Consider the following 26,503-nt stretch of genomic DNA (forward strand, 5'->3'; position numbering starts at 1 on the left):
TTGTGAATTAACTGTTTATTGAACATTCTAGATGTTGTTTGTAGGTTTATATATAATATCTAAAAAATAAAAATAAATAAAAAAACTCTCCACTAATCTCCTTTATGAAAAAGAAAAAAAAAAGTGTGACTCTTTTATTATTATTATATTCCTGGTTACCAGGCGTAAATGGCTTTACTGTAAAAATGGTTGTACTTTAACTTCGCAAGAAAATAATCTTCAGATGAACATCCTCTGAAAACGCGTTTCCAAATTGCAATGTTGTTTGTTCTTCTTGTGCTCCCGTAGCTCCTTATGGCTGCCATAGTGACAAACGCAGCAACAGACGCTTATGAAAGGCAAGATTTCCGTTATTTTATGCTAATTATCGTTTTTATGTGACCAGATTTACGATTAAAACAGTACCAGTTTGTTATAATTCTCGATTAACAGCATTTGTATATGAATTTTAGAGCGAACGATGATCATTATTCATCAAACTAGCTTAACTGCTATTATCTGATGTGGCTTGTTGTAATTAGTTTGTTAATGCTTAATTTTTTAGAGATATTCGCTTTCAATTAGATTAGAAGTCTTATTAAGTGCGTTAACAATTGAATATTATTGTCCTTTTTCTTCTTGTCCAACAGGTGAATAAAAGACAGCAATCATGTCTTTCAGAGATCTGAGAAGTAAGTGAACTAAAAAGGGACTCTTATAAAGTTTATATATAAAACATGTTTCAGTATATGGTCATAAAGCATCATAGAAATGAGTAGCTGTTGTGTAATCAGATACTTTTTTATGTAGAAAAGTAAGCTTATGCTAATGCATGCATGAAAAAGGTGTATGATTGAATATTAGTTGAACACTTACAGTATGTTATGATTTGGATATGTAGATTTTACAGAGATGATGCGAGCACTTGGCTACCCTCGTCTCATCTCCATGGAGAACTTCAGATCTCCAAACTTCCCTTTAGTAGCTGAAATCCTCATCTGGCTTGTTAAGAGGTAAGATATATTAATGTATTATATTATGTGTGTTTTAAAACAGAGCAAGGGTGGCAGAGAGGCACCATGTTTTCTATGTCTGATATCACTTTAAATTATGTTTTAATTCAACAATAATCAGAATATTAGGAATATTACTAAAATATTAGGTAATGTTCAATATTATGCAATTCTATATGAATCTTCCCCTAGATATGAACCTCAGATGGAAATTCCCAGTGATGTTGACACAGAATCAGACAGAGTGTTTTTCATCAAAGCTGTGGCTCAATTCATGGTAAACTATATTATTATTATTTATGTCAGCGTGAACAAAGTATATGTCAAAATCACTGCATGTTCTCTGTGTTTCTCTAGGCGACTAAAGCTCATGTGAAGCTGAATCTTAAGCGCCTGTATCAGGCAGATGGTTACGCTGTGAAAGAGATGCTGAAAATCACCAGCATTCTCTACAATGCCATGAAAACCAAAGAGAACACCGATGAGGAACAGAACAATGATGAAAACAGCAAGTTCAAGTTTGATCTGGGGTCAAAGGTTAGTGTCAAATGATTGATACAGTTTCATCATGAGTTCTATCACGAGCAGACTTTTCGAGACGAGTTATTATCATCATATTTAATCATTTTTGTTGTATTTTTGGATGTTTTGTGGCAGATAGCTGATTTAAAGGTGGCACGTCAGCTGGGATCTGAAATTACAGCAAAGGGAGCAGCTCTGTTTGACATGTTGGGGCATGAAGAGGACCTGAGAGAGAGCAGGACGGCTGCGATAGCCCGACCGCTGGAGATCACTGAGACAGAGAGAGCTCTGAGAGCGGCTGTCAAAGACGTCACGGTAAAACACAAATCCACACTTAGTCAACCAGCAAGCACAGGTTCAGAAGATCCGGATTTTTATAATATAATTGCTTTAGTGCAGTGTTTTTTTAACCTTTTTGACTTCCATTGTCAAAAACAATATAGGAGTAGCAATGTATTGAAATAATTCAGTAAAGCAATTATTAATAATTCAAATAATTAAGTTCCAGACGTATCAGTAACTGAACATTCTTCAGGACCGTGTTATTTTGATATTTTGAATTAATTTTATTTTTAGATTATCTGTTTTCATTTTAATTGTAGTTAAAGCTTTAATAATTTTGTTGTGTTTTTGTCATTTTTATTAGTTTGTTAAAAGAACAGGGTTTTATTCATTTGAATTTATTAGTTTTAGTTTATTTAGTTTGTCTTTTAAGACTTACATTTAAAATAAAAAAATCAGCAACAGGCTGAAATTAAATATTAATTTCAGGGTTTTTCATATTTTATTTCAGTTAATGTTTATTTCAGTAACATTTTTTATGTTTTCAGGGTCATTTGGGATTACAGGGATTTTTAATATGTTTTGTTTTTTTTACTTACAAATAGCAATTTCTATCCTATAAAATATTTTAGAGCTTTACATGACTAAAACCATTTATATTAATTATAAAAATGCCCTTGACTTTTTATGATTTTCTTAAATTCCATGACATTTCTAGGTCTAGAAATCACACTTTTTAAAATTCCTAATATATCAAGGTTTTCCAAGACCCTGAAAATGCTGGTACTTAAATAGAAATCCCAGTTATTGAGAGAATTAATTAAATAATAATTTTAAGAATAAAATTTTTATCTTTTAGCTGATTTTAATGCTTGTTTTGTCTTAATTCATAACTCACCTTGAGGCTCCCTGGTTGAGAACCACTGCTTCAGTATTATAAAACTGAAAGAACTGCCTGTACTGAGAAATAACCTGAGGAAATTCATCCCTAAATGTTGCATAAATGTTCTTGAAGGTTTGTTATGAAAGTCTCTAGAGGGCTACAAGAACTCAAAGTCGCATTCTGTTTCAGGTCAGTTCTAGAAAAGTATGATTTTACTGCATTCAGCGAGCAGTGTGCTTGAAATATTTACCAAGCAGAAGAGTCTTTGGAGGATTGTGATGTTATTTTGGACTCTGAATGGCATCTGAATGTGTTTGCTCGTCTGTGTTCAGGAGAGCATCCAAATGACAAAAGATCTGCTCAATAACGTATCATCAGATGAGGCCAGTCTGGAGGCCAAAATCGAGAAGAAGAAACAGGACCTGGAGAGAAACCAGAAACGCTTACAAACTCTACAGAGTGTGCGGTGAGCTAATATTATTGAAATGCGATTATAGATTTAGTTAAAATATTAAATTAGATTTTTATATTTTTCTGGTTTCATTTTAATTTTAGTTAAAGTTTTAGGAATTTTGTTGTGATTTTATAATTTTAAATATTTTTTATTAAGTTTATTTAGTTTTAGTTATTTTAGTACTTCAGCTTGATATATGTTAATGTTTATTTTATTTCATGTTTTTTATGGCTTTAGTTTTACTTTTGGCTTTAGATGCAAAAAAAAAAAAAAGTTTGAAATACTGCACAGACCATTTAGACACTGACATCTCTGACGCTGTTTCATTATGTAGTCCAGCGTTTATGGATGAATATGAGAAGATCGAGGAGGACTTGCAGAAACAGTACCAGACGTACGTGGAGAAATTTCGTAACTTGAGCTTCTTGGAGCAGCAGCTAGACGACTATCACAGAGCTGAACAAGATCGCTTCGAGGTACAATCAGTGCAGATGCATCTCAGCTTCTCTCTGGTACTCATGTATATAAACCATATCATTCGTTTATCCAGCTAAAAATAAAAAAAAGACAACAAGTGAAACCAACTTCACCCAAATTCACTTTAAAAAGCCTATCCTGATGCTTCCCTGATTAATCCTTTTGCCTTTTTCTTCCAGGAAGCAGAGATGGCAATGAAAATGAGACAAAACAAATTAAAAGAGGAGGAGAAGAGGCTCATGAGGAGTGGAGGTTGGTCACACACTCTCAAACACACATTTGAACACGTTTGTCAAAGACCTCACGAGTTCTCCTCCTCTGTAGCAAAAGATGAAGACTCAGATGTGGACATACCAGAAGATGAAGGCTCTGACAGTGACATAGACGACGGACAGCAGCCCAGACCACACCACGCACGACACGCACAGATATCAGGTGATCAGCATGTAGCCCGTCATTATCTGCAGCCTCGCTCACACGCGTGACACATGCGAGTGTCTGAGTGTACTTGATTTGTGTTTCCGCTGCAGGTCGAGGTAGTGCTCGATTCATTGGCAGTATGGGAGGAGGAGACAGTGAAGAGGTGAAAACATCTATATTACCAACTAAAACAATGATATTTTATTATTACTCACATACTATAATATTTTGAATTAGCTTTTATTTTTTATATTTTCAGTTTTCATTTTAATTTTACATAAATATTTAGAATCCAGTGAGATTTTTGTCTGACAACAGCCAGTGCTCCACACAAAGATCTGATCTGATCATCATCAGTCTGTCTGGAGTAACATGAAGAATCAGAACAAACTGAGACAGACTAAATCCAGAAGAACTGTGGCAACGTCTCCAAGATGCTTCAAGAAACCTACCTGCAAAGCTCCCTGAAAAACTATGCGCAAGTGCACCGAGGGCAAAAGCTGCTTTTAACGCAAAGGGTGCTCACACCAAATGTTGATTTAATTTAGTTAATAGAAGTTAATTGATCAAGAAAATCTATTTATGCCATTATTTTTGACATCATCCTCATTTTACAGCATTTTTACACAAGTGCCTAAAACTTTTCACAGTACTGTAGCTTTGCAGGTAGGTCTCTTGAAGTGTCTTGGAGACGTTGCCACAGATTTAGTCTGTCTCAGTTTTTTTCTGATTCTTCATGTTACTCCAGACAGACTGGATGATGATCAGATCTCTGTGTGGAGCACTGGCTGTTGTCAGACGAAAATCTCACTGGATCATTACAATTAATAGCAAAATGAATGTTTGGAAATGTAAACTGATATTTCCTACAGACACACTACAGCAAAAAATAGAAATAACTGACTTAAAACCATTTTTAGCTGGTGAAAATACTAGTGTTCTAATAATAACCTGCCTGGCCCTACGTGAAAAAGTAATTGCCCCCTAAATCTAATAACTGGTTGTGCCACCCTTGGCAGCAACAACTGCAATCAAGCCTTTGTGATAACTGGCAATGAGTCTTTCACATCGCTGTGGAGGAATTCTGGCCCACTCTTCTTTGCAGAATTGTTTTAATTCAGCCACATTGGAGGGTTTTCGAGCATGAATGGACAGTTTAAGGTCATGCCACAGCATCTCAATCGGATTTAAGTCCGGACTTTGACTTGGCCACATTCAGAGGTGGACTTTCTGGTGTGTTTGAGATCATTGTCCTGCTGCATAACCCAAGTGCACTTGAGCTTGAGGTCACAAACTGATGGCCGGACATTCTCCTTCAGGATTTTCTGATAGAGAGCAGAATTCATGGTTCCATCAATTATGGCAAGTCATCCAGGTTCTGAAGCTGCAAAGCAGCCTCAGACCATCACACTACCTCCACCATGTTTGACTGTTGGTATGATGTTCTTTTTATGAAATGTTGTGTTGGTTTTACACCAGATGTAACGGGACACACACCTTCCAAAAAGTTCAACTTTTGTCTCATCAGTCCACAGAATATTTGCCCAAAAGTCTTGGGGATAATCAAGATATTTTTTGGCAAATGTGAGACGAGCCTTTGTGTGCTTTTTGGTCAGCAATGGCTTTTGCCTTGGAACTCTCCCATGGATGCTGTTTTTGCCCAGTCTCTTTCTTATTGTTGAATCATGAACACTGACCTTAATTGAGGCAAGTGAGGCCTGCAGTTCTTTAGATGTTGTTCTGGGTTCTTTTATGACCTCCTGGATGAGTCGTCATTGCGCTCTTGGAGTAATTTTGGTAGGCCGGCCACTCCTGGGAAGGTTCACCACTGTTCCAAGTTTTCTCCATTTGTGGATAATGGCTCTGACCATGGTTTGCTGGAGTCCCAAAGCCTTAGAAATGGCTTTATAACCCTTTCCAGACTGATGCATGTAAACTATTTTGCTTCTCATCTGTTCTTGAATTTCTTTGAATCACGGCATGATGTGTTGCTCTTTAAACATGCTTCACTTTGTCAGACAGGTTCTATTTAAGTGATTTCTTGATTCAACAGGTCTGGCAGTAATCAGGCCTGGGTTTGGCTAGTGAAATTTAACTTCGCTTTCTAAAATAATGTGGTTAATCACAGTTCTTTCACGATTTAATAGGAGGGGGCAATTAATTTTTCACGTAGGGCCAGGTAGGTTTGGACAGCTTTTTTCCCTTAATAAATGAAATCATAATTTTAAAACCGCATTTTGTATTTACTTGCATTATCTTTGTGTAATATTAAAATTTGTTTGATGATCTGAATCTTTTAAGTGTGACAAATGTAAACAAAACAAAAAAAAAACCGGAAGGGGGCAAAAACCTTTTCACGGCACTGTATCTATCTATCTATCTATCTATCTATCTATCTATCTATCTATCGATATACGTGTGTGTGTGTGTGTATAGTTTTAATTTATTTTTTACTTTTGGTTTTAGTAATTTTAGTACTTCAGTTGAAACTTATTTCAGTTAGTTGCCAAGACAACATTTCTCATTTTTGTTTTGTTTTTTATTTCTACTATTTTTAATAGTTTTAGTTAACAATAACACTGAACCAACATATCAACATATATTATTAATTTCTTCTGTTATATTCTTCAGTTTTCAGATTATTCAGCCAATCATGGTTTCCTAGGCTTGCTTTCTTCACGTTTTCATGTTTTTCCTCCATGATCTTGTATAAGCTATCTACAGTCATTGTGCTTTCATTTTCTTTTCTCTCTATATATGCCGCCAGCTCTCATTTCATTCACTCCGTTTTCACTCCATCTCTCTTTCTCTTCCTCTGCACTCGTTCTTCAAGCCCAGAGTAAAGGAACGAGTCCATCTATCCGGCAGCAGCCGGAAGAAAAAGAGAAGAAAGGTGGTCTGTGTGTCAGTGTTATTTTAGTGTTATTATGCTATTATAGTGTTTTATTTTGTAATATTTTTTATTAGCTTTTATTTTTTGTGCGTGTCATTTGTGTTTAGCTTTATTTTTATTTTAGTTTTAAAACGTATTTTATTTCAATTAGTTGCCAAGGCAACATTTCTAATTCTAAATTTACATTTTTCATTCAATTTTTTATTTTTCATCCAATTTTGATATTTTCTTTTATTCAGCTTTTTTTCTCCAATTATGAAAAACAATTTTAATAGCTTTAGTTAACAATAACACTGACGTGCGTGTGTCTAAATGTGAACATCTGGTGGTTCTGCAATAATTCATTTTGTTAATTCTTAATTAGGGATATTGATTGAGCCCCGTTTCAGTTACCCTCCACGGAGTGCTGTGTGTGTCTTTGGCTATAATTCACAATGTGCTTTGCTTTGCAGTCAGAGGATAGTGAGATCGACGTAGACGATGATGATGAAGATGGTGAGGAAGACGAAGATGACGAGGAAGAGGAAAACGAGGATCTGGATGAAGACAATGACAGTCTGGAGGGCTCCTCTACCAAACCAGGACGCTCAAAGCGATCGCTGCACCCACAAATCCTTGAAGAGAGCGATAATGATTTTTAATGTGCAACCAGCATGCATTAAAGGAATAGTTCACCCAAAAATTGCTAAACATTTATTCACCTTAGGCCATTCAAGATGTAGTTAAGTTTGTTTCTTCATGGGAAGAGATTTGGAGAAATTTAGCATTACATCACTTGCTCACCAGTGGATCCTCTGCAGGGAATGGGTGCCGTCAGAATGAGAGTCCAAACAGCTGATAAAAACATCACAATACTCCACACCACTCATATTTTAACTGGAAGCGACGGTTCAAAGTTAAAACACCTTAATGATGGATTTGTTTCTTACAAACATGTAGTTTTTTGCTTCACAAGACATTAATTGATGGACTGGAGTGGTGTGGATTACATGTGAATTGTTGTGATGTTTTATCAGCTGTTGGGACTCTCATTCTGACGGCACCCATTCACTGCAGAGGATCCACTGGTGAGCAAATGAAATCTCTCCAAATCTGTTCCGAACAAACTCATCTATATCTTGGATGGCCTAAGAGTGAGTAAATTTTCAAAAAGTTTAAATTTGGGGTGAACTCTTCCTTTAAATAATCATGCATTTGCTTCCAAAAAAAGGATAATAGACTTAAATTCTTATGTAAATTGCTGCATCGACCTGAATGTGACAATTCACATTAAATGGGTTTTTTTCATGACACGGAAACAAGATAAATATCTGTAAATAACAAAATGTAATTTCCAGTATATATGAATATACCTTCTCATCTATATTCAAGTGTAGACGCCTGTTTAATTGCCGTTAACATTCTCAGTTATTTGAATTCATCTGAATGAAAGTTCAGAAAAATTGTTGTATGATGTGTTTTATTAAGGCAACATCTTTGTCAGTTCTGTTTTATAAAATAAACATTTATTATTACACAACTTTAATACATAAACTTTGGAAATATTTACATGAATAAGACTCTAATTAAACATGCTGTGGCGAGTTTGTGCGTGTGCTAGATATCCACCACACAATCTGGAGCACCACCTTTGATGGCGTCTGAGACAACCTTTGCCCCTGACTCCCCGATGCCGTTACCCTGGAGACTGAAGCAGAAATAGGACATCATGACACACACATCACACAATCTCACTCAGGATCAATCAAGCTGAGGATGAAGCTGAAATATGCCATACACAGCAAAATTGAAACGATCAGTGTTCAGAATCACACCCACAGCCAGCGCTAAACATTTACCACATGTGCCATGCAATCACGACACACTGTGGTTGAACCTCTCACACACAGACGGCGGTTCACACATAGACCCACACACACAGACTGACTTGATGTAGGTGAGCTGATGGTTTCCTCTCAGCGCAGTAGCGATGAAGATCGCTCCATCCATCCCCAGAGAATTCTCCTGTAGACTACAAACACACACAAATACACCGTTTTAATATTCATGTTCTGTTTTGAGCATGGAAATTGAGCATCAGAAATGTTGCTTGATCAGCATATTAGAATGATTTCTGAAGGGTCATGTGACACTGAAGACTGGAGTAATGATGCTGAAAAAAATTCAGCTTTGATCACAACAGTAAATTACAATTTAAAGTATATTCATGTAGAAAATATCATATATATTTTTTCTTTTTTACACATACATTTTGCAAATGTTCAAAATTGATTACTCTACTGGATTCCAGCCACATTTTTGCAAAGCTCACATCCATTTTGTGATGAAACAGCTTTAATAACGTCTCTCAATTATGTTTTGATCAGAGTATATGATTATACAGGAGAATAATGTGTTCTGTAGACATACTTCAGACTTCTCAAGCTCCTGTTTTTCTTCAGAGCACTGGAAAACGCCTTCGCTCCTTCCATCCCAATGGAGTTTCCACGCAGACTAAACAAAAATATTGAGTAACATATGAGTTTTTAAAGAGAGTTTATCATACACTGTGCCAGTTATTTCTTTCTTTTTTTCCTAGTTGTATGCAAAAATTATTTTTCTGTTCAAAGGCTTGGGGTCACTAAGAATTTTGTTTTTTTGAAAGCAATTAATCATTTTATTTAGAGAAGATGCATTAAATTGATCCAAAGTGACAGTAAAGACATTTATAATGTTACAGGAGATTTCTATTTCAAATGAATGTTGTTCTTTTGAACTTTGTACTCATCAAAAAATCATGGAAAATAGATGCATAATAAGAAATGTTTCTTGAGCAGCGAATCAGCATATTAGAATGATTTCTGAAGGATCATGTGACACTGAAGACTGGAGTAATGATGCTGAAAATTCAGCTTTGATCACAGGAATAAACTACTTTTTAAAATATTTTAAAATAGAAAACAGTAAAAAAAAAAAAAAAAGTAACAATATTTCACAATATTACTGTTTTTAGTCTAAATAAATGCAGGCTGGGTAAGCAGAATAGACTTACTCTAGTGTATGAAGGCTTTCGTTGGCCACCAGAGCATCCGCTAGAGCAACGGCCCCTGATTTCCCCGCTGATACACCCTGAAGACTTCACAACACACACATGCGAGATCAGACACAATCAGCTTCAGCAAACATAATGATGAAAACTGAAATGAGACTCACTAGAGCACACTGAGAGAAGGGTTTGAGCTCAAAGCACGGGCCAGTGCAATGACACCGTTATCACCCAGAGCGTTCTCCTGCAGACTGACAGAGAAACACACAACGGCTCATCATTCAAGATACAGATATCACTACATTACAATATATATTTAACAATAACACTTTAAAAAAAATTAATATTCATTCCAAACAAAAGTCATTTTCAGCCTAATGCATTAGAGAGCATTTCATTCTGCAGTTCCTTCTATGTTGTAGCACTTTCCACAAAAACATGGATCTGAAGAACCTGTGCATTCTTGAAAATAAAGGTTCCAAAAGGGGGGTTTCACAGTAATGAACCATTATTGATTCCTCAAAGAATCTTTCAGTGAACAGTTCTTAAATGGAACCATTTTTTCTTAGTGTTGAGAACATTTAAAAGAACATTTATAAATGCCAATCAAGAACACGCTTAAAAATAAAGGTTCTTTATTGGAATTATTGGTTCTGTGAAGAACCTTTGACATCCATGGAACCTTTCCATTTCATAAAAGGTTCAATAGACTTTTAAAACTTTTTTTTTTTTTTTTTTTAAAGAACTGTTCACTAAAGGTTTTTTGAGAAAACCAAAATAGTTCTTCTATGGCATCACTGTAAAAACCCCTTTTGGAACCTTTATTTTTAAGAGTGTAAGCTCTTATGGTTCTAAAATGCTTTAAAGCAGCATTGAAGAACCTTTTATTTTTTTAAATATGGAGTCAATGAGATAACAAAATGTCAGTGATCTGTGGAGATGATTTTGCACAGGAAAGGACTGATAAGAGTGACTGATGCATGAAGAAGTTCTTACTCCAGCAGCTGAATACAGGTGTTGCTCATGAGAGACTGAGCTAAAGCTGTAGCGGCTCCAGCCTTTATGAAGTTCCACTGGAGACTGAAATACACACACACACAGGAATATATTAGTCATTTACATGTGAAATGGATTTCTCAAATCAACCCCTTCATATGAAGTCAGTGTGATAGATAGCATCCATCACATCCTGACCTCGATGATTTCATTACCTGACCAAGAGTCATCTTTAAGGTTCTCATTAGCTCGTCTCTTTTGTCTTAATGCATTTGTAGGTTCATTCAAGTGTATGAATATGTGTGCAGGGTTCCCACACCTTGGTTAACTTCAAATTCAAGGACCTTTCAAGGACTTTCCAGGCCCAATACCCTCAAATTCAAGGACTTAATGTGGGGACACATTTCAAGTGAGAGAATTTCAAGGTTACATCGCGTCACCTTGTAAGATACATTTTTACAGTTTTCATGTGTCAAACACAACTATGCAAAATTTTTTTTTTTTTTTTGCATTTATTTTTGGCCATATGACAGAAATCTGATATTTGTCGTATTTCTGTTTTGCATAAAATTGAGTAATATTTGGTACATACTATACTGTATTCTAAAATGATCTGATATTAACTTTTTCATGGATTTTATTGAAAAGAGCTTAGGCTCATGTAAGCAAAAGTTTTAAGATATATGAATATGCTTTTAAGTTTTTCTTGCCTCATGGCTTTACATTATCTTAACAAGCAAAGCAATTCAACATTACATCCTTTGGATCTCTGGCAAGTCATTCTTTGTAATCTTCTTTGGTGAGCCAAATATCTTGAAATTTGCATTTTCCAGTCATCACGTTTCAGCGGTTTCAGCCTATTTTTGCAATGTTTCACGGTGTGTCTGTGAAACGTTGTGGTACCATCTTAGTAGTTTTGTGTGCGTGTGAACGTCATGGCAACAAACAACACAAAGTACCTCACGTGGGAAACACTTAACGTAACGCATAAATGTGCAACATAAATCAAGCAAGCTAGTATGCACAAAGTGTTGGCAAAATAACACATTAGCGGACCGGAGGGAATAATATGGCATTTTCAAGGACCTGTATCTATGTTTGTTTATTTTCAAAAACTTTCCAGGGCCTTGAAAATTTTTAATCAGATTCACAAACTTTCAAGGATTTCAAGGACCCGTGGGAACCCTGTGTGTGTTTTGTGTTGGTGTTTCTGATGGTTTCAGGAGTGTATATTATTGAGATTATGTGTGTTTTCTCACTGTAAGGAGGTGATGGCTCTGTTGACCCTCATGGCTTCAGCGATGGCCGTCACTCCCTCATCATGAAGAAGATTCGCGGTCAAACTTACACACACACACAAACAGATAAAAACACTGATAAATGATTTGCAATACATTCAGGTTATGAGTATAACAAAAGCTCAATACACGGTGACACACAGAGTACTACATTTAATTTTAAATCACTTTGTGAAACAAAATGCTTTAGTTTTGTGCCATGAAAGTTAATGTGATTACTTGATAGATTAACAAAAAACTTTTTAAAAAATGTGATAAATTTGATTATATCGCTTCAAAATTAAAAACTGATTATATAACGAATATACATTTATAAGTTAATAAAAATGACTATAGGCTAAAAATGTATTTAAATAAATGAATAAATATATATGTATATATATTAAATAAAATGTTATATTTAATTAAACAGTACATTCGGTTTATTTTAATAGGAAATAAAAAAATTATACTGTCTAGCTTTTTATATATTATTAAATGTATTCATTTTAAATAAACACATGATAAATTTTATTATTTATTACATACAATTTAATGTTTATATATATATATATATATATATATATACATATATACATATACACACACACACACACACACACATATATATACACTCTTTCTCTCTCTCTCTCTCTATATATATATATATATATATATATATATATATATATATATATATATATAAATTAATAAAGCTAATATTTATGTAAATTATTCTAAATATTTGTTAAGTTAAATATTTATACATATTTAAATTTTTTTAGTATTTTTAATACAGATATGTGAAAGAATACATACACAAACAGTATTTTTAGTCTTAATTAGCTTTATATAAAAACAGTAAAAGACAAAGACGTGTTCATTTTGACATGTTTTTTGTGTGTACATACTCAAGTTCTCTGAGACAAGTGTTGACTTTTAAGGCTTTGGCGATGTCTTTGGCTCCAGCGACTCCTATTGAATTCTCCCTTAGACTGCCATCAAATAGACACCAAAAATCAGCATTATTTCTCAACTAAAACATACATGTTTAAACAGTTTAATACTGTAGCGTTTGACATTGATGTGTATTGACATACTTGAGACAGCTGAGTCCTCGATTTGACTGAAGAGCGTGTGAGAGAGCCTTAATGCCTCTGTCACTCACCGAGTTACTCTGAAGACTGAAAACATGAGAGAGACAGATCAGAAGTTCATTCACTGAATTATTTGTAATGAACTGGCTCATTTAATGTGTTTTACCTGAGTGTGTGGAGTACATGGTTGACCATAAGGGCCTGAGCCAGAGCTACTGTTCCCAAATCACCCAAATGATTGCTGGAGACACTGCAATAACATTCATACAGACAGGATTATTTTCAGCAGAGAGTTTAATCTGGTCAGATTTTGAGCTGACACTTCAGCCTCTTACTTGAGATCTTGTAGAGTTTGATTCTTTTTAAGGGCTTCTCCGATTTTTTTCACTCCTTCTGGCCCGATGCCGTTCTTCTGAATGCTGCAGTACATGAAGATTTGTGTTTATGATGCTCTGCTGAAGTGCACACACACACACACACACACACACACGCACACACGCACACACACTAAAACACAGACTCACTTGAGTGTGGTGAGCTTTCGGTTTGATTGAAGAACCTCCGCCAGCGCACGCGCTCCTTCATCCTCTATGTGGTTATTCTGCAGACTGCATAAATCAACACGCACGCACATCCAGTCAAACAAAAACACACATACAGGATGCTCATATGTGCTTACAAGCATGTACAAATTAAATCAAATAATTGATTAAAGATTTGTTTATTAATGTATTAAATTCTAAATTTATTTTTTCAAATGTAATGTATTTTATTTTATAAATAAATACATTTGTTTTATTTATTATAAATATTTTTTACACTTACAGCTGTAACAATTTTATTATGTAGAATTCACTTGACTGACAGAAGGACCTCATGAGTTCTTTTATTAAATTACAAAAAAAATCTAAATTCGAAAAAAATATTAGGAAATAATATTTTATGAAAATAATATGAATAAATAAACAAAATTAATTTGTATAAATATTACAACATAAAAAAATTAAAAGCTGTAACAATTCTATAATGTTTGTCAGAACTCACTTGACTGACATGAGGACCTCATTAGCTCTTTTATTGCAATTTAATAAATGAGAAATATATACTATTTAAATATTTTGTTTCATAAATAAATCATATCAATAAATAAATAGAGAAAAAATTACAGCAGTAACAATTCTATAATGGTTTATCATAACTTACTTGACTGTCACAAGGACCTGGTTCATTTTTAAGGCCTCGCACAATGTCTTTGCTCCTTTGGCACCAATATTATTGCCACGAAGACTAAAACAAAAGAGATCAGTTTTATTTAACAATCAATTTTATTTTGTCTTGTTGATTTGGATTACAAGGATCAAGGACACAGGAAAAGACGTATCACATTAGTTTGCACTATATTATTCAACGACCTTGTAACTGCTAATGAAAATGCAAAATTATTATTATATTAATAAAAAAAGTGACTGACTCCAGGGTTGTGAGGGTTCGGTTGACGAGTAGAGCTCGACTGAGCGGTTTAATGCCTTTGCTGCTTATGGAGTTATCAGCCAGACTAGAAAAGAGAGAGAAAGAGAGTTAAACAAGTTAAAGGCTGTAATAAAACATACTACCATTCAAAAGGTAGGGGTCTGTAAGTCTCTTCTGCTCACCAAGGCTGCAATTATTTCACAAATTACAGTAAAAACAGTTATATTGTGAAATATTATTACAATTTAAAATAAACGTTATCTATCTGAATATATTGTAAAATGTAATTTATTTCTGTGATACAAAGCTGAATTTTCAGCATCATTAATCCAGTCTTCAGTGTCACACGATCCTTCAGAAATCATTCTAATATTTGCTGCTCAAGAAACATTTGTTCATCAATTTAGTGCTAAATGTTATAAATTTTTTCACAATTATTTGATGAATAAAAAGTTCAAAAGAACAATATTTATATTTATTTGACAGAAATTTTTGTAACAATGTAAATGTCATTTTTGATCAATTTACTGCAATAATTTCTTGCAAAATAATAAAACTTACTGTCCCCAAACTTTTGACCGGTCGTGTATATGTGTGTAAGTGTGTGTGTGTCTGTACCTAAGCATCTGAATATGGCACTCTTTGGCACTCAGCAGACTTCCCAACAGCTCCATGGTGCCTTCCTTAAATTCATTGTTTTCCATTCTGCACAACACACATATACAGAGTTAGTAATATACACAAGAGATTTAACATGAAAAATAACTCAAACTTAGGTGCGTTTCTCACACAAATCTGTAATATGGCTTTGGAAGTCTTTAAATATAGAACTCAAACTGTATATACTAACTTTATGCTATAGAGTTTTGTCTTTTTAGTATAAACATACGCATTTTACCTCAGCTTACTGCAGTACAGCAGCTGTGGGAGGAGCCTCTTCAAAGAGGAGGAGTCTAGGCAGTTGGACAGTTGCGTCTCTTCAGTACATGCGTCTGATACTTGCAACAAGTAGGCGAGAACAGCACAAACTCCGCCCTTTAGTTTCCCCCGCAGGTTGCAGTTAATTAGATCATCCTCTACGGATCGCAGGCACTCCGCCTGCTGCAGCTCCGCCAGACACGTAACCATCGTGACGCTGCGCATGCTAACGGCGTCGCCTCCTGTCCCGGTCACTGCGTTTTGAAGCAAAGTTGTCGCTGTTGTGCGCTGTGTCAACTGCTCCTCGTGCCCAACGCCCAGCGAACCGCCTAGCAAAGCAGCAGCCGCTGGAGACAGCAGCCCTGACAGGAAGCGCATAAAGAGGTCGAGGTTGCCTTGCGCCACGGCGTCTGATTGGTTGGTTTTCTGCAGCGCAGCGCGGTAGTGGCTGTGGAAGCCGATGCGGGGCCAAGAAACACTGCTTTCGGAAAACAGATCGAACATCCCACGCCTCGACGAAACGTAGTAAAAGAGCGCCCCCAGGAACTCCTGCACGGACGTGTGCGTGAACTGCCACGCCATGCTATTGGACAACCAGCTTTGCCTGCGCTGAAGGATGCGGTAGCTGAGCGTCCCACCCTGAGGTGGTACGTCGACACCGTAAGTTCGCAATTCTGTCTCGCTGAACGTATACCGTCGTCGTAAGAGGCTATAAAAAGCAAGGCGTCCCAGAGTGCTAAGCGGCTTCCTGATGCCTCCACTGGGCGTGTCTGATCCAGAGAGGTGTGGCCAACAGTAGTGGGCGTATACTTCTGTTAACGTTCGAGGAAGGGGCGTGGCATCTGAGTCCAACTTTAGAAGGCGTGATAGCGTAGTTACGATAATGTGGCAAACCGCAGGCACGGAAGACAAAATGAGCAATGGTTTCTGGGAATTCAGGTAAGTCCACACTTGGGAGGAGACATCCTCAGGTGTGTCTGTTTGAGACGATGATATCGAATACGCATCTAACGTGTTCGTAATACAGTGATTAATATAATCCTTTATTTGCGTTCGGGAAAGAGGCGGGGTTTCCGTCACACGGTCGACCAATCCTGCTGGAACTTTCGCACCAGTTCCAGGCCTTGACAAAAGCCAGAGCGTTGCCCCTGGCAACAGGTTACCTCGTACAATATTCGCAATGAGATCCGACACAGGAATTTCACGACGAGGGTCGCTGGTGGACGGGGCATCTGCGAAATCCAGCGACTGGCGAAATTCTTCCAATCCGTCCAAAATGAGCAACACTTTGCAGGATTCGTTAAATAAAATTACGTCCATGTTATCATACGGAACGAACAGTCGCAGCAAACGCTCGACCGATAGCCGATCGAAACTGCTCAATTCCCAGCATGCAATGGGGATTGCGAGACTCAGCTCTGGATAGATCTGACCGGAGCTCCATAGCTGGATGAAACGGCGGACCATTCGGCTCTTCCCGCTGCCGGCCACGCCCACCGTCAGTGTCACACGAGGGGCGGTGCTAACTCTCGTCAAAGGAGCGATCAGCTTGTCCAATCCCAGCGCTCGACCGTGAAGAGGCCCCGCCCCTCTGTTGACTGACACCTGTACGAGGTCGTGTTCTCGCTGCTGAAGGTCAGATACACACTCTATGAGGAGTAAAGTGGAATTTGAGTTGCCGGCGACTTGCGCCAATGAATTTTCATCTTCTTTGAGTCGCTGAATGAGAGCGTCTTTATACGGTTGAACCACAGAGTCTGCGGAGAGAAAGAGACAGACATGAGGAACTTTAAGAATTTTAAAAGAACAAACAAATAAATTAAGCACATATACTAACCATGTACGGTTATAAGGTTGTACTCAGTCAGGTGTGAACTTTGAAGATAAGTCTGAAGGGCGGCACCATGTGGATCAGTGACAGACAGGAACTCAACCAATAAATGCACTTTATCTTTCAACGACCCCATTTCCTGGATAAGCCCCGCCTCCTGTGCACTAAGCAGGCTTGCCTTTCTCATGTGATGGACCACATTTACCAAAATGGAGGTGGAGAAGAACCGTTGCAACAACGTCTGGTGTCTGTGTAACCACCCAGGATCTGAGGAACAAACACATAGGTACACAAACATATAATTTAGAGTAAGGAATGGATAAAATGTTAAAAATGATAATGCACAGATACTAAATTTTTGGCCAGCACTGATTATATATATTTTTTTTATATTGATCTTTAATATTGATCATAATTATTTAAAATTGTAAATATACATATTTATATTTATATATTTCAATATTTAATATAAATGACTGATAACCAAAAATGGGCAGTGTTATAAACCTATAATACTAATTTATATGAATAAATATTAAATAATTTTTTTAATACAAATATATGAAAATATTACATAAAACTAAAGTACATGTTTTTAGTGTCATTTTCACACACAGACACACATAGATCTGCTAAGGTTGCATGTATATTTTAATATTAATGGCCGATATGGTTGATAACTGAGAAATGGTCAGTAATATAAATCTATACTGCTTTGTTATATTAACAAAAGATTAAATACAAATATATTATTAATACAAATTAATCAAAAATTAAACAAAAAACTACAATACATTTCTGTATTTTTTATGCATAGACACACTCACAGATCTATTGAAGCCCGTTTCCACCACTGAATAAAAAAATTAAAAAGGTAATTGTGACTTTTTATCTCACAGTTCTGACTTTTCTCAGAATTGCGTGATATAAACTCACAATTGCGAGTTAAAAAGTCATAATTGTGAGATATAAACCCCCCCCTCAAAACTGTTTATATCTCACAATTATGTGAAAAAAAGGTTAGAATTGTGAGATAAAAAGTCACAATAACCTTTTTTTTTTTTTTTTTTCAGTGGCGGAAACGGGCTTCCATACAGATCTACTAAAGTTGCATGTATACTTTAATATTTACACAAAATATATAAAATAATTAAAAAACTAAAACATAAAATAACTTTAATCCATTACTATCCTAGTAAAACTAGTGCTAAATGATGGGAATCTAAATAGTAAAAAAAAAAAAAATGTAAAGAATTAAAAATACATAAAATGTGAGGTGTTTGTGGGCTATCTTCTCATCTCTACCTTCCATCCTTTTGCTAGTCTCTTGTTTTTGAGCATTGGACTTCAGATCCAGGTAGCAGTACTCCTGCCATGGGATATGGGAATGTCTATCCATCCCAGAGAGCTAGGAAAGTGTGTCCAGCTGTGTGTGTGTGTGTGTGTGTGTGTGTGTATCAGACCCTCAGTGTCATTCAGTGGCATCCATTTCCCTGTAACACAGACCGACAATGCATCATCAGCAGCACACATCAATCAAACGGATACAGTCACCATCACAGCATCATGGTTTTGCACAGACAAGTAATGCTCATTTTCTTCCAGATGTATATTTTGTAATTTATGAAAAATGAGGAATTGCATTGACATGCTTTCTAACTGTGTTCAGAATTTTTTTTTAAAGTTAAATGTCCTTAAAACTTCTTGAATAAAACATTTAGAGAGGGGTCCAGAGGAGCACTTGTCAGTTCTCTGGAAACCAAGACTGAACCTCATTACCCACATGCTTCAACAAACACTGTGTTACCATGGTTACAGCATGACAGCGGTCCCAAATAGATGCGAGCAACATTTTACAAGCCTGCAGCAACAAGACAACAATGACAATCTTATGCCACAATAAGCCTTGTTTCTATTAACAAAACAACCTGTATGCCAGTTAGGATATTAAAAGCTCAGGGGAGGTAGAAACTGCAGCATTGGCCTTCCCCTCAAACACATTATGAGTCCCATATGACAGACAGAGCTGGGTAAACTACTTACAAATTGCAATCCATTATGGATTACAGATTACATGATGAAAACCGTAGTTAGTAACGTAATCTAGATTACTTTTAGATTACTTGTTTACTTGTTTTTTTAAATGATGTAGCACTATCTGATCACTTCTGTATTTTCTTTGATATATTGATCTCTGTTACCACTGAATCTAGATCTGTCTCTGTCAGAAAGAGATGCATTAACGAGAACACTAGTGCACTATTTATGAAGGCTATTTCTTTAACACCAAGCATTTCTGCAGACTCTGTTGATCTTCTCCTGGATTCCTTTAACTCAAAAGTTAAGAATGTTATTGATGATATTGCTCCGACAAGGGTCTGCAAGAAGAATGGCAGACAAAAATCACCATGGAGAAAATCAACAGCAGTTCAGAGTATGAAAAGACAATGCAGAAAAGCTGAGCGGATGTGGCGGAAGACAAAACTTGAAATTCACTATAGCATCTATAAAGACAGCCTTCATGCTTTCAATGTGGAACTAGCCACAGCTAGACAGACCTTCTTCTCAAACCTTATAAACAGTAACTTAAACAACTCTCGCACTCTTTTTGCTACTGTGGAGAGACTGACAAACCCCCCAAGTCAGATTCCCAGTGAAATGCTCTCCGACAGTAAATGCAATGAGTTTGCTTCCTTCTTTTCTGAGAAGATCAATAATATCAGAAAGGAGATTGGCATATCTACTTTTGCAGAGGTCACACAGATTTGACCGCAATTTCAAAAAGAAGTGACTATGTCTGTTTTTGAAGCAATTGATTGCAAAATTTTGAAAGAAATAGTACAGCACCTTAAATCATCAACCTGCTATCTTGACACTCTTCCCACATCTTTTTTCAAAAGTGTGCTTAACTGTTTGGAAGCAGATCTCTTAGAAGTGGTGAACGCTTCACTTCTTTCTGGGACTTTTCCAAGCTCCCTGAAAACTGCAGTTGTTAAGCCCCTTCTGAAAAAGCGCAATCTTGATAACACAATGTTGAACAACTATAGACCAATATCAAATCTTCCGTTCATAGGTAAGATTATTGAAAAGGTAGTTTTTAAATCAGCTGAACAACTACTTAAACTTAAATGGATACCTGGACAATTTTCAATCTGGTTTCCGAGCACATCATAGCACAGAGACAGCACTCATTAAGATAATAAATGATATTCGCTTCAATTCTGATTCAGGCAAAATATCAGTTCTGGTACTACTAGATCTTAGTGCTGCGTTTGACACTGTTGATCATAACATACTTCTAGAGAGACTGGAAAACTGGATCGGGCTTTCTGGGATGGTACTCAAATGGTTCAGGTCATACTTAGAAGGGAGAGGTTATTATGTGAGTATAGGAGAGCATAAGTCTAAGTGGACGTCCATGACATGCGGAGTCCCACAAGGCTCAATCCTTGCACCGCTCTTGTTTAGCCTGTATATGCTCCCACTAAGTCAAATAATGAGAAAGAACCAAATTGCCTATCACAGCTGTTCTGATGATACGCAGATTTACCTAGCCTTATCTCCAAATGACTACAGCCCCATTGACTCCCTCTGCCAATGCATTGATGAAATAAACTGTTGGATGTCCCAGAACTTTCTTCAGTTAAATAAGGAGAAAACTGAAGTCATTGCATTTGGAAACAAAGATGAAGTTATCAAGGTGAATGCATACCTTGACTCTAGGGTCAATCAACTAAAACCAAGTCAAAAATCTTGGGGTGTTTCTGGAGACAGACCTTAGTTTTAGTAGTCATGTCAAAGCAGTAACTAAATCAGCATACTATCATCTCAAAAACATTGCAAGAATTAGATGTTTTGTTTCCAGTCAAGACTTGGAGAAACTGGTTCATGCCTTTATCACCAGCAGGGTGGATTATTGTAATGGTCTCCTCACCGGCCTTCCAAAGAAGACCATTAGACAGCTGCAGCTCATCCAGAACGCTGCTGCCAGGATTCTGACTAGAACCAGAAAATTTGAGCATATTACACCAGTCCTCAGGTCCTTACACTGGCTTCCAGTTACATTTAGGATTGATTTTAAAGTACTTTTACTCGTTTATAAGTCTCTAAATGGCCTAGGACCTAAATACATTGGAGATATGCTCACTGAATATAAACCTAACAGACCACTCAGATCATTAGGATCGAGTCAGTTAGAAATACCAAGGGTTCACACAAAACAAGGGAGTCTGCTTTTAGCTATTATGCCGCCCGCAGTTGGAACCAGCTTCCAGAAGAGATCAGATGTGCTAAAACATTAGCCACTTTTAAATCCAGACTCAAAACTCATCTGTTTAGCTGTGCATTTGTTGAATGAGCACTGTGCTACGTCCGAACTGATTGCACTATGTATAATCACTTTCTATTCTTAAATGTTTTACATTCTTTTAAAATCAATTTTTAAATCACTTTGTTTTTATTGTTGATTTTTATTATTTTTAATTTCTTATTATTTTTAATGACTATTTCACTTCCTTTTATGTAAAGCACTTTGAATTACCATTGTGTATGAAATGTGCTATATAAATAAACTTGCCTTGCCTAAATCAAACTTGTTTTAAACGTACCATATTGAAAATTTTTTATAAAAATAAAGCAAAGAGAAAGAAAATATATTCCATGTTTTGATGTCAGTATCATAAAAAGCATTAAACATTACATTAGTGAACTGATAGAGAGTGAATAGTGAGTTGATAAAAACCTAATAATTAATTCAATTTAAAAAATTTAAAATAAAAGCAATTTAAACACTTGAAAAATTAAAATATTGTATTTGTTTACCAACACGTCTTCTTCTTCTGAAACATTTCAACAAATATTTTATTTTAAGGGGTGACAAAAAGTTTTAGGAATCCCTGCATTAAATACATTAATAAACACAAAAGCACATAAGTCGTCCAGGTTTGAAATATTTTCATCCAGACTTCCAGAATCAATAAATTATGAATAATATATAATCCATAAAAAGTAATTATAATCTGATTACAAGCATTTTAAAATGCAATATACTCAAGTACTCAAGTATAAATAAAAGTACAAATTTTTTGGAATATGATTACATAATCCAGATTAGATGTAATCAGTTACCAGATTAAAAGAAACCGTGCAGTCAGCAGAATGTTTTCAAGCATTTGATTCTGCAGACGTTATGAGGTTAATGCTGAGGTTAATGCAGAAAGTCCTGAAAACCTTGAGCCAAAGTAGCCTATAGACCTAAAAGAGTTAGCAGCATATTTGTATTCATATTCATAAGCATGTAATAATCAAATATAGATGTCAGTTCAATTGAAAAAGGAGGCTACAGTCATTGAATGAATTAATTCATGGACAACGTTTATTTAATTGTGTGTGTATACATATGTATATAAGAAAGATTTCAATATAAAATATATATTTTGTTTTTGAAACAAGTCTAACCAAGGCTGCATTTATTTGATAATAAAATACAGTAAAAAACAATCATACTGTAAAATAGTATTACAATTTAAAATATCTGTTTTCTATGTCAATATATTTTAAAAATGTAATTTATTCCTGTGATCAAAGCAGCATTTTCAGCATTATTACTCCAGTCTTCAGTGTCACATGATCCTTCAGAAATCATTCTAATATAAGGATTTGCTGCTTAAGAAACATTTCTCATTATTATCGATGCTGAACAACAGTTGTGCTACTTCATATTTTCGAGGAAACCATGATGCATTTTTCATGACACTTTTATGACTAGACACAATTTTTTAAAAAACAGCATTTATTTGAAACATTTGTAACATTATAAATGCTTTGCAGTCACTTTTGAATAAAAGTGTTTTTAAAAACAAATCATACTGACCTAAAACTTTTGAACGGTCAAAATCAATTTAAGAAGATGTAAATGCTCACATACTGTACATTCAGTAAGTAACAGACCCGGTAACACAGAACAGCAGTGTCAATGTCATGTTGCACTTGATGTGTAAATTGGCCTAAACGTGTTCAAACAACAGTAGGTCACTTCCTTTGTGGTATTTTAATAACAAATATAGCAAGAATAATTTTTTTCCCATGGTTGGGTTTAAAGCAGTTACCATACACTATATCTCTATATAAAAACAAAACTGATTGACTGAATCCTTTCAAATATCCAGAGCCTCTTCTAAAACATCATTTACTTTAAATCTAGACAACCAGGGGCCGGTTGCATAAAAGGTTAAGACTAGTCTTAAAAGTTAGTCAGCTAATTTTTTTTTCTTTAAAGGGGTCATCGGATGCGACATGCACTTTTACAAGTTGTTTGAACATAAATGTGTGTTGCACATGCAGTGTGTGTACACAACCACCCTATAATGATAAAAATCCACCCAGTGTTTTTTTAATCAACTAAAATCATTACCCCTTTCACAAATCAAGCTGTTCTCAGCTTTTTGTCTGTGTGACGTCCCACTGACAGGCCCCTCCCACGATTGTTTGATTGACAGTAGCGTTTCAGCACAGACTGGACTGGTGTCTTACCTTAGACCCGCCCTGAGTGAGCTGTCATCAGTCCACCGTTGTTTCACCGCCGGAGCAGATGTAGACAAGAATGTCTCCTAAGCGATTGAGGTGTTTTGTTGTTGGATGTAATAATGAACATAGCAGTAGTCATTTACTCCCGACATTTGTTTGTGAAGAGAATGTGCCCCCGATCTACCTAAATGCGTTTATGTTCGCGCGAATCATTCGTGATCCAGCTTCACCTCCAGAAGAAGTGAGTATAAGGTTTTTGTTATGAATCTTTGCAAATCGCTTTTCCTAATAACATGCTATTTAGCAAGTTTCACCATGAATGCGGCTAAAGTTTACCTTCTCTCAGAGAGCGGCTCGGAAGAGAGGGGCGGGGTCAGCAGAGCTCATTTGCATTTAAAGCAGTATGCAACAATACGGCTTGCAATGAAAAGAGCTGTTTTTGGCAAGGTAAAAGGGTGTTGTTTTACACTACCATTGAGAAATTTTAACCAAAGTATGTTATAGATGTTTCATTAAGACCCTAAAGAATCATATAAACTTGTGGAAAATGGGCATCCAATGACTCCTTTAAGACTGGTCAAATTTTTAATTCAGTTACAGAAAAATGTAAATTAGTCTGTCCTGAATCCAAAAATAAGACTGATTATCCTTTGGCTAACTGCTAGTTGGTCAGACTAGCTCTTAAGACACTGTCTTAACATAGAGGTAGTCTCGCATAGCCAGACCTTCAGACTGACAGCTGAAGGTCTGGATTCCATGGCTGATTTCACTGGCCAAGGCCCGCCCATGAGTCCGTTTAACTGACATATCAAACAACCAATCACAGTTTGTTTTGTTCAGCGTCACTTTCGGGGCATGGAAATATCACCACAATAACAGACCGGTATTAACAGACGTTCAGCCAGCAGTCGGTGAGCGTGACGTCTGAGGCTGAGACTAACATAGAGGCTAAGTTTTTGCAACTGGCCCCAGAATACCCTAGTAATCACCATAATTATCCTAGTAACCACTCAGAATACCCTAACAACCATCCTAAATAGCCTAGTAACCACTCAGAACACCCCAGCAACCATCCTTTATCCTAGTAACCACTCAGAATACCCAAGCAACCATCTTAAATACTCTAGTAACCATTCAGAATACACTAGCAACTATCCTAAATACCCTAGCAACCATACTTTACTCTAGCAACCTCCCTAAATACCACAGTAACCACTCAGAATACCCTAGCAACCATCATAAATACTTTAGTAACCACTCAGAATACCCTAGCAACCATCCTAAATACCATAGTAAGCACTCAGAACACCAAGATACATGAATATAAAAACGTTTTCTTAAAAATAAAACACAAATGAAATGATTTTACAACAGCAATATTAATTAAATGTAACTATGTTTAACATTTACAGTTTTTTAAAGATTGTGTGTTCAAAAAATAGAAATTCTCCAGAAATTAACTACATACGGCTCATGTTTAAGGGTGCTTGACCTTATATACACAAATTTATCATATAAAATATAGCTAATCCACTTGATGAAAGCAAATACTCACTGTTGATCGAGTGGTGTTGATCTTGTTGGTCTTCAGATCTGGAGGCTCCAAACACACAAACTCAAGCGCAGGACCATCAGGTGCGTTTTTGAGCACAGGAAGTCTTGCTAGCATCTGCTAACCTCTGCTCTTCTCTATCCTACTTCTCATGGACCTCATCTTCATCCTCCATTCGACACTTTCTCTGTTTGAGTGTCTCTATCACGCACTGTCTGTCTTTTTCTTTCCCTCTCTTCCTGTCGCACCTCCTTCTCTTCCTGTGCAGCAGGCCACAGTAGCATCGTCTGACATGCTGTCACTATGTGCACAAAACCACATACAAATACATGCACACGCTTCCACGCGCTCGCTTTACATAAGCATTAGACTGTAAAAATACTTGCAACACAAAAACACATATTTTCACACGACTACAGCCGTGTGAAATTAATAACACAGACAGCCTAAAGTCATAAATGTGTGCAAAAATGCATACAGAAAAAAATAAGTCAATGCAGGTCAATATATGTTTGACTTTGTCTTAAGATGTATCTGATGCAGACAGGAGAGGAAGTGCTGATTAAAGAACAGGAAGACAAAAGAAAGACAGAGAGATCAGACTGACAAATGAGACAAAGATACAGACCACTAAAAAAAAAAAAAGTATATGGGGTCGGTTTGGTGTCAAGGATGCATTACATTGAACAAAAGTGACAGTAAAGACATTTATAATGTTACCAAAGATTTCTCTTTCAAATAAATGCTGTTCAAAGAATCCTGAAAAAAAATAAAATAATTTTTTTCATCGTTTCCACAAAAATATGAAGCAGCACAACTGTTTTTAACACTGATAATAATAAGAATCAGCATATTAGAATGATTTCTGAATGATCATGCGACTCTGAAG

General features: G+C 36.1%; 2 protein-coding genes across 3 annotated transcripts; one reads left to right on the forward strand and one right to left on the reverse strand.

Annotated features, from left to right (window-relative positions):
- The first annotated feature begins 263 nt into the window (after nucleotides 1–263).
- On the forward strand, nucleotides 264–7,576 carry cluap1 (clusterin associated protein 1). Of its 2 annotated transcripts, XM_058765690.1 has the most exons (13): nucleotides 317–338; nucleotides 630–671; nucleotides 881–992; nucleotides 1,185–1,269; nucleotides 1,350–1,529; nucleotides 1,650–1,829; nucleotides 3,012–3,145; nucleotides 3,468–3,609; nucleotides 3,790–3,862; nucleotides 3,935–4,045; nucleotides 4,141–4,193; nucleotides 6,864–6,923; nucleotides 7,376–7,576. In XM_058765690.1, exons 2-13 carry the CDS (start codon nucleotides 650–652, stop codon nucleotides 7,562–7,564), a joined length of 1,341 nt encoding a protein of 446 aa, XP_058621673.1. In that variant the 5' UTR covers nucleotides 317–338; nucleotides 630–649; the 3' UTR covers nucleotides 7,565–7,576. The 2 variants fall into 2 exon arrangements, with proteins under 2 accessions (XP_058621672.1, XP_058621673.1); XM_058765689.1 differs by lacking the exon at nucleotides 6,864–6,923 and having other exon boundaries at nucleotides 264–338.
- Nucleotides 7,577–8,474: 898 nt separating this feature from the next.
- nlrc3 (NLR family, CARD domain containing 3) lies at nucleotides 8,475–26,026 on the reverse strand. Its single transcript, XM_058765688.1, has 19 exons — nucleotides 25,618–26,026; nucleotides 18,843–19,030; nucleotides 17,544–17,804; nucleotides 15,687–17,463; nucleotides 15,407–15,493; nucleotides 14,790–14,873; nucleotides 14,522–14,605; nucleotides 13,843–13,926; nucleotides 13,654–13,737; nucleotides 13,485–13,568; nucleotides 13,322–13,405; nucleotides 13,133–13,216; nucleotides 12,204–12,287; nucleotides 10,945–11,028; nucleotides 10,116–10,199; nucleotides 9,955–10,038; nucleotides 9,333–9,416; nucleotides 8,851–8,934; nucleotides 8,475–8,610 (listed from the first exon to the last, which is right to left on the reverse strand). The coding sequence occupies exons 2-19, from the start codon at nucleotides 18,934–18,936 to the stop codon at nucleotides 8,520–8,522; spliced, it is 3,402 nt and encodes a 1,133-aa protein (XP_058621671.1). The 5' UTR covers nucleotides 18,937–19,030; nucleotides 25,618–26,026; the 3' UTR covers nucleotides 8,475–8,519.
- Between the last annotated feature and the right edge of the window lie 477 nt (nucleotides 26,027–26,503).

The sequence above is a fragment of the Onychostoma macrolepis genome, chromosome 24, assembly GCF_012432095.1.
Source record: "Onychostoma macrolepis isolate SWU-2019 chromosome 24, ASM1243209v1, whole genome shotgun sequence".
Classification (NCBI taxonomy): domain Eukaryota; kingdom Metazoa; phylum Chordata; class Actinopteri; order Cypriniformes; family Cyprinidae; genus Onychostoma; species Onychostoma macrolepis.